Source organism: Morus notabilis, unplaced genomic scaffold (genome assembly GCF_000414095.1).
Source record: "Morus notabilis unplaced genomic scaffold, ASM41409v2 Scaffold155, whole genome shotgun sequence".
NCBI classification, from domain to species: Eukaryota; Viridiplantae; Streptophyta; class Magnoliopsida; order Rosales; family Moraceae; genus Morus; species Morus notabilis.
In genome coordinates this window covers 195085-204061 of record NW_010361021.1, presented here as the reverse complement: position 1 = coordinate 204061, position 8977 = coordinate 195085, and the positions used below count along the sequence as shown (strand labels likewise).

Here is an 8977-nt window from a genome sequence, read left to right as displayed (position 1 = left end):
TCTTGAGAAACGTGTGCAAGATTGAATCTCACCACTTACAAGATAAACCGTATATATACGCGTATATATATACATAATTATATATATATATACACACACACACACACACTAGTACTGCAAATTAAGGTGGTCCGTGAGAGTTATAAGATGAAGCAGCCAATTATTAGCTCATCTTGGTCTTGCTGCTTCCGAAACATTTCCTCAGAACCAGCTGATGAGATGGTCCATAATGAACCAGAGAAGAAGAACATTTCACATGAAGCCAAAATAAAAACCGGTGGATGGAGGGCCATTTCTTTCATCTTAGGTCTGTCTTATTGTTCTTCATCTTCATCTAATATATTCTTATAATTCTCTCTAAAGTTTAAATCAATATATATATATATATATATATTCGAACACCCGAAAAAGAAGTTCTTTCTTCATCTAACGGAATTGGACGCTTTTTTGTATATATTAAAGCTTTTCTGGCTAAATTAACTTATCTAGAATGATGTATATGCGGTTGTAGCTTCGTAGAGATATTATGTAGGACATAACAACAATATACAGCTAATTAGCCTAATTTTTGTTTTTAATTAACTTGCACTTTTTTTTTCCTGTTTGTTTGGTTAATTTGGTTTTCAGGAAATGAAACTTTCGAGAGATTGGCGTCATTCGGGTTGTTGGCAAACTTTATGGTGTACTTGACGACAGAGCTTCACATGGATCAGGTATCAGCCTCAAACATCATGAACATATGGAGTGGCGTCAACAATTTCGCTCCGTTGGTCGGAGCCTTCATCTCCGATGCCTACGCCGGCCGCTTCTGGACTATTGGCTTTGCTTCCTTCGCTTCTCTTTCGGTATGTATAGTTACTCAAACACAAATAGCTAGTCATGATAAGAGCTCTCTCTCTCTCTCTCTCTCTCTCTCTCTCTCTATTATTATTATTATTATTATTATTATTATTATTATTATTATTATTATTTCAACGGTTTAAAAAAAAAGTTGGATTTTTGACACTTTTACCCTCTAACTTTGATGAAATTGACAAGTTGTTTTATAAAATTTTAATTGCGGTAATTTCGAAGGTACTAACATAGTAACACTCTCAGCACCAAAAAAAAAAAAAAAAATCTTAATGTGGATGTGACATGGTGCGCTCCAATTGTCATATGAAATTTTAGCTTCTCCCTTCAAACGAGTTCACATAATGTATGTGAAGACGTTTTCGTCTCAAATTTAGAGTTATTGTGAAACACTTTGTTAAATTTAAATCTCGTTCATTATACCGATTCGAGTTTAGAATTCGAGTTTTGTTACGGTAAAAAACACTTAAAAACAGTCACATCTAACTTTTTACTACAGTAAAAAGTTCTCCTATAAAGTTATATATTCGAATTAAAAACTTGAATCAACATACAAAACGTGCCCTTAGAAAGTAAACTTTTAAAAATTTAAAACTTTAAGGGCTAACTTGTCATATGTGAGGACGTTTTCGTCTCAAATTTAGAGTTATTGTGAAACGCTTTGTTAAATTTAGAAAGTAAACTTTTAAAAATTTAAAACTTTAAGGGTTAACTTGTCAATTGCTAAAATTAGTTGAGAAATGTCAGATGTGTTAATTAATGCCTTAAAAAATTGTTTCCTTATAATAATAATAATAATTAAATTACAGTTTGCCCTTTTTGTTTAAATCTAATTAAAGTGATTTTCTTTATTAGATCACCACCCAATTTTTTCAAGTAATTAAGGTAAAGTCGGACTTATATAATTGGTTTAGTATCAAGACATAAAACTAGATGTGATTTTCCTATAAAAAATAAAAAATAAAAAAAAAACTAAATGTGATAATTAATGAAGTGCCACTTCAGGAATTACTCCAAAAAAATTAGTAATATAAGAAAAGACACGTACGTAAATATATACTACATTAATTAAGCCGTCCAGTCTGTTTCCTTCCTAGTATATGATGCGTATATTTTTAGTTAGTTTGACACGTTCAAGAGTTGGAAATTATGACTCATTAATTAGCGAGTGGCGCACTAACGTGTTGCGTGTGGTTTAGTGGGTGGTCGGGCCTCTTTTATGTAGAGTACTGGAAATAATTATATATGGCTATAATTGGGAACAAAAGTAAAAAGTCTTTCCTTGAATGATCATTCATATCTCTGCTTCTTCTTCTTTTTTTCCTTTTTTTTTTCCTTCATAAGCAATTAATATAATGAGTTTATTATTTTTTAAGATAAAAATTGATAATAATATTATTAATCACGAGGAAAATCATTCCTTACATTGTGACTAATAAAAAGAAGGTAAAAAACAAAGAAACCATATGTGGGTTACATTATTTGTTAATTGCTTTGGTATTTTGTTAAAGAAATTAGTTTGGAATGGGTCAGCATCAGTGTCACTATTGTTCATATATATACACACACACATACATATTTGCATACTATATATCAATAATTGTGAAAGCATGGATACGTTTGGAATTCGTTTCAAAATTATTTTGTTTTTTTATATGAAATAGAAATGAAAACATTTTCAATCTCAGACAGAAATCATATTTAAAAATGCGTTTGGTAGTTTTATTAAGAGATTATTTTCAGTATAAAAAAAAACTCATTAATGTCTCTCTCTGTACTCAATAGAGGAAAAAAACGAAAATAAAAAATGAAAAATGACTAAAAGTCATTTTTCATTTTTTTGCCATCTTATGCTAAACTAAAAAATCATTTTCATTTTTATTTTTTATCTTTAATTGTGTCAAACACCGTTTTAAAATTATTTTTATTTTTTCTTTCTCAAAAAACGTATAAAAAAATAAAAACAAAAATAATTTCAAACACCACCGCCCCTCGTGGTAGCGTCAGTGATTAACTCTAGATGAGTCCAAATGAAAGGTGCACCGACACCATAGAGATCAATACGTGCATATAAAGTCAGATAATATTTCTGCAAGCCCTTCAACGCTAGTACTGTTGACATATGCGTTAATTAACTCGGTTTTTAGATTTATTATACGTCTCGTGGGGAGAGGTAATTAATGACCAAAGACGACAAATGAATAGGTTTGACTGTTTGGACCACGACATATTTATTAGGTGTACGATTGTACACGTACCAAGTTTTCATAATTAAAGCCAATAAATGTAAATCTCTTGATCAATCTGTTATTTTGCTTGGACCACACACACATATTTTATCTAAACATTGTAAAAAAAATTTAGAATTACCGTAAAGTTCTACTTTTACGCATACTTTCTATTTAAACACTATGGGAAATTTCTCTATCATTGGTAATTGAAACTTACACAAACAAAAAATAAATAAAGATAAATTGACGTAATGATATTCTAAACACACACTTATTACTAACACTTATAATTATTTAGAAAGAAGGCTTAGATTAATTAAATTGATATTTTTGAAAAGTGCATAAAGAATGACCACGACATAAGATACAAGGTAGCAGAGACCTTGACTTGTACACAACTTTAAAGCACCAACAAATTAGGGCAAAGCAAATTATCACAAAATGATAGGAAAAGTAAAAAAACAATAAACCATGCTAGCCAATTACCCTCATTTATGTTTGCCCAAGGCTACCAAGCATGGTCAATGATTTTATAGCAGCCAGCAATGTCATCAGTATACGTCAAATATCTCATGCTAGAATTCCAACAAAGGGCCAAATAGGACAAATGTATTAATTGTCCCCTCATCATGGTGGTCTTCTACGCTTGTGAGCATGGAAATCTTTTATTATTAAAAATATAATAAATACCACTAATGTTATGTCATGCATCACTGAAGGTTCATATAACATGATGTTGCATACAAAAGAGAAAGTAACAATATATTTTATATGTATTCACTATTGTTATCAATATATACGCACCATTAACGTATAATCTATATATCTACAAAATAGTCTTTTTGGTTCATAAATTTAAAAAAAAAAAAAAATTAAGCAAAAATTATTTTTCTAAAAGAAAATACTATAGTAAAAAAAATTGAGTAAATAGACTCCTAAACTCCGCATTAAATCTATTTAGACATTAATTGCTGCCATGTTTCTAATTATATATATATGTTTTCTGCGGATGTATGACAAACAGGGAATGGCAACAGTGACTTTAACAGCCTGGTTACCACAGCTTCATCCTTCGGCATGCACAAAACAAGAGCTAGACTTGGGACATTGCAGAGGTCCGAGCCAAACTCAGCTCGGTTCCTTACTCCTCGGGCTCGGGTTCTTATCGATCGGCACCGGCGGAATCAGGCCGTGCAGTATCCCCTTCGGCGTGGACCAGTTTGATCCGACAACCGACCAAGGAAGAAAAGGAATCAACAGCTTCTTCAACTGGTACTACACCACATTCACTATTGTCTTGTTGATCACCCAAACTGTGGTGGTTTACATACAAGACAACTTAAGTTGGGTAGTAGGTTTTGGAATTCCCACGATTCTCATGGCCTGCTCAATTGCTTTCTTCTTCATTGGGACGAGTCTTTACAATCATGCAAAGCCCGAGGGAAGCATGTTCTCGAGCATTTTGCAAGTTTTTGTAGCGGCTTACAAGAAGCGTCGGATTATTCTTGATCCGACGGATGATATAATTGGAGCTGATGATCATCATGATCATAAGGTGGTCTTCTATGAGCCTCCTGTGAAGGGAAGTGTTTTGTCAAAACTATCTCGCACCAATCAGTACAGGTACTTATATATATATATACATACATACATACATACATACATATATACATACATACATATATATGGTAGCTAGGTTATAAGATTTTGGTAGATCATAATTTATTATTAGTTAATTATTTTGTGGATTTTTTTTAAAAAAAAAAAGTTGAAAGCTTCACGACATCATGAATCCTTTGACGTTGAAATAATTTCTAATTATTAAGATTTGGTGGCCAGCATGATATATATGATTTATTTTATAATAGAGAATATATGATTTAGCTGGCTTACATGATAATAAAGAACAATAATATTCCTACGGATTACTAGGATATTGCTTAGACGTTTGTGGTCATACTTTGTATTACATATTTAGCTAGGTTATATATATGTGCTAGTATGATAAGACAATATTGCTGCTTAATTATAGTAGAACTAGTATCATATACATTGACCAAAGTTTAATTTAGATAGGATTCAGTGAAGTGGACGTGGGTCCTATACATAGATAATTTGCTATAGAAAACATATCTTGTAGGCTTTTGGTGTTGTTTGCCTAATGATTTTGCTGTTGCTACGTATACAAGCTAAACATCACTGTCCCAACAAAACAGATGAAGACACTAAAATATATTGCGGGAATGGGAATCCATTTTCTGTGAAATTCCTTTTCTAACTAATAACTATTATTATATATATTATTAATTTAATAGAGAAGTGTCTAAGTTAGAAAAAAGAAACAGGAGTTTTAAACTACCAAAGCAAAATGTTACAAAATGTACCAACTAATTAAATGGATCAATAAAAAGTGTCAAAGGATTTATAATTATGTTCCATAATAATATAGTACTTTAACGCCATTCCTACAACATGCGCATAATCTTTTAAAAAAAATTCTTAAAAATAATAAAATTCCGTGCATGCCTCTTAAATTAATATTGTAGAAAAAAAAATAAACACAGAAATGTAATTAATTATAGTATTCAAGAAAGAGCTTAAATCTTTATGCTCATTTACTCTCGGGAGGCATTCTCTAATTTTCGTTTTTTTAGGGAGTGGTCATGATTAATGTTCTTAATTAGAAAACTTACTATATGTAAAACAATATGATCAATTGACATAAGTACATTTATGTTTGCACTTATACAGAATCCTAATATTGCACTTGTTCATGATCAAAATATTTGTTTCCCATAGATTTCTCGACAAAGCTGCGGTTATAACGGAAAACGATCTCCAACCAAACAGCACTCCAACAAACAAGTGGAGACTCTGCAGCATTCAACAGGTCGAAGAAGTGAAATGTCTGGTCAGAATCACCCCAATCTGGGTCTGTGGCATGATAAGCCTCACCTCCATGGTTCAGCAATGGACGTTCACGATCTCTCAAGCCCTCAAGATGGACCGCCACCTGGGCCCCACCTTCCTCGTCCCCGCAGGCTCAATCAGCGTCATCTCCCTACTCACCATCGCCCTCTTCCTCCCCTTCTACGACCGCTTCCTCGTCCCCGCCCTCCGCAGAATCACCGGCCACGACACCGGCATCACGCTCCTCCAGAGGATGGGAATCGGGATCGTATTCTCTACTCTCTCGATGGTTGTTGCTGGATTGATCGAAAAGGAAAGGAGAACTTCCGCGAACAATCCCCATTATTCGGAAATGTCGGTTTTTTGGCTAAGTCCTCAGCTGATTTTGATGGGGCTCTGCGAGGCCTTCAACATCATCGGACAAATCGAGTTCTTCAACCGACAGTTTCCCGAGAACATGAGGAGTGTCGGGAACGCGCTTTTCTCGTGCTCTTTCGCCGGCGCGAGCTACATCAGTACGCTCATGGTGACTCTTGTTCATAGCTTCACGGGGACAAAGCACCGACCTGATTGGTTGACAAACGACATCAATCGTGGGAGATTGGATTACTTTTATTTTCTCATTGCGTTAGTGGGAGTCCTTAACCTTGTGAGCTTCCTCTACTGTGCTAAGAGGTATCGTTACAAGGGCAGTGCTAGTGGTGTGGAAATGGACGACCAGAAGGCCTATGTAGATGTGGAGATGAGCCCGGTTAAGGCTTGAAGTTACAAATACATACATATATATATATATATATATATTGTAGATCGTCAATTTAGAATTAACTAGAAAGAAAATGAGATCAATGGTGTCTAATTAGCTCATGATAAATAACGAATGGAGTTTTATTGTTTATACTTTATATATAATGATAAGAGTTGTTTAAAGCTTAAAGGTTTTACATCTAATTAATTAATTTTTCTAAGCTTTAGAATCGACAGTGGTATGGACTATTGTAGTGATTTTCTAGTCAAACATTTTGAGTATTGGGTGTCCTCTTTACGTTTTGAATTTGAATGTTTGTGCCTCTCAATCTAATACTCCATTTACGTAAAATTTCTGGAACATTGCTCACATGTATCCTTACCGCTACATGCATATTCGGTAAAGTTGGCTACTGACACACTCTTCATTCAGGAATAAGACCCGACAGCAGGACTTTCAGCCCCGTTCATTTCACCAATTTAAATTTAAAATTTAAATTTTCCTACAGTAAAAAGTTCTAAAAAACAGTCACATATAATTTGTTTACTATAATAAAAAGCTCTCACATAAAGTCACATCTCATCTCAAATTAAAAACTCGAATCAACGAACTAAACAGGCCTTCAGTGAACATTCTTGTATATTTGGTGAACCATTTTAATGCTCAAGAGGATATACTCAGGCTGGTTGTCCCTTCTTCAAGCTTTTCTATACAAAAAAATAAAATAAAATAAATCTCTGAACTTTATTTATTTGTTTTTTTACCGGTTGATATTTAGTGTTGAAATAACTGTTCCCGTGCAAACAATATTGAGGGACACTATGTCCCAATTTTCAGAGTAATATTTATCATTTTTTATTGATCATATAATTTTTTATAAGTACGAGCAAATTATAGAAGTGCTTACTAGTGGAAAGCGCACATACAGGCACATTATATATTTTTTTGATTGACGCTCTACTCACAAAATGAAGATTGAATGGGGTTTTAATAGATTCTTCCTATTATAACAAAAAATTCATTAGGAGAAAAAAAAAAAAAACAGCTAAGCAATTGGTTTGGCTAAAAAATAATAGGAAGGAGTTTTCGTGCAATTTTTTTTTATTAGTATGCACAAAATCCAAGAAAAAAAAAATTATTAAAAAGGAAAAGAAGTCTTTACAAACCTAATCTGAAGAGCATTTAAATAATAATGAAAACCGACCAAACAGAACTAAAAATAAAATAATAATAAAAGGAGCTGTAAAGAAACAAAGAAGCAGTCTGTGAGAAAACATAATTATTCACTCAATTTAACTCTATTCCTACTTTGAACTCTAACTTTATTATAAGGTTGTATTTTCGCAAAGTTCGCAGTGTTTTTCTCTTTCTTTTTTTTTTTTCAATCGGTCAGGTTATGTTTTGAGCAGTAGTCCGGTTGTTGATCATCAGTGCACTATCCACTTCAATATTATTTCAAAATTCTTTATCTTTGGATCTTTCAAAATTGTACTCCCTCTAATCTAGAATTTATTGGATAATAATTCTATTGTGGATATATATTGGTCTCCATATATATGCCTAAGCCTTCGAGATATTCAGGCTTTTATGGAGCTACAAATATTGGGAAAAAAAATATATAGAAAAGTGCACAAAATAAGGAAAACAAAATATGTAACCACAACTATATCACAATTCGAGTGGCATAATTCTCACCGCCATATATTAACGAGATCTAACTGAATGCATGCCTCAATTTAAAAATAAAGGTGAAAACTATAAAACATATGAAAAAGATTATATATATATATATGGATGTGGTTTTAATGGTTACTATAATATTTATTCATTAATAAGTATTATTATTTTAGCCGTAAGATATTAATCTGACGGATATAATAAATTATATAGTTGACAAAAAAAATTTATGACAATTAATGGAATTGAATTTTTATCACGCCGCGTCATCAGATTTTTATATTTAATGATAACCACTGATAGAGACGTAACCATTGAAGATTCGTTTATACAGACACACACGCATTATTTAGTTAGGACATTAATTTAGAACTAACAGTAGTCAAAGTTTTCTCTGTAAAAAGTAAAGATGTGAAGAACCATTTTTGTGTTTATATATATATATATATATAGAGGTTTATTAGATTGAAAGTTTTCGACATCATCATTTATTTAGGTTACTCTATGTCGAAGTAAATTATGGATTTTCCACAAATATATTGCAGCTACACACAACTATTTA

The 8977-nt window shown here is 32.4% G+C and overlaps 1 protein-coding gene across 1 annotated transcript; it reads left to right on the top strand.

The window, feature by feature from the left end:
• LOC21403938 (protein NRT1/ PTR FAMILY 2.13) lies at window positions 1-6921 on the top strand. The gene is made up of 4 exons (XM_010098023.2): window positions 1-307; window positions 628-845; window positions 4108-4706; window positions 5883-6921. Exons 1-4 carry the CDS (start codon window positions 148-150, stop codon window positions 6754-6756), a joined length of 1851 nt encoding a protein of 616 aa, XP_010096325.1. The 5' UTR covers window positions 1-147; the 3' UTR covers window positions 6757-6921.
• Window positions 6922-8977: the final 2056 nt, after the last annotated feature.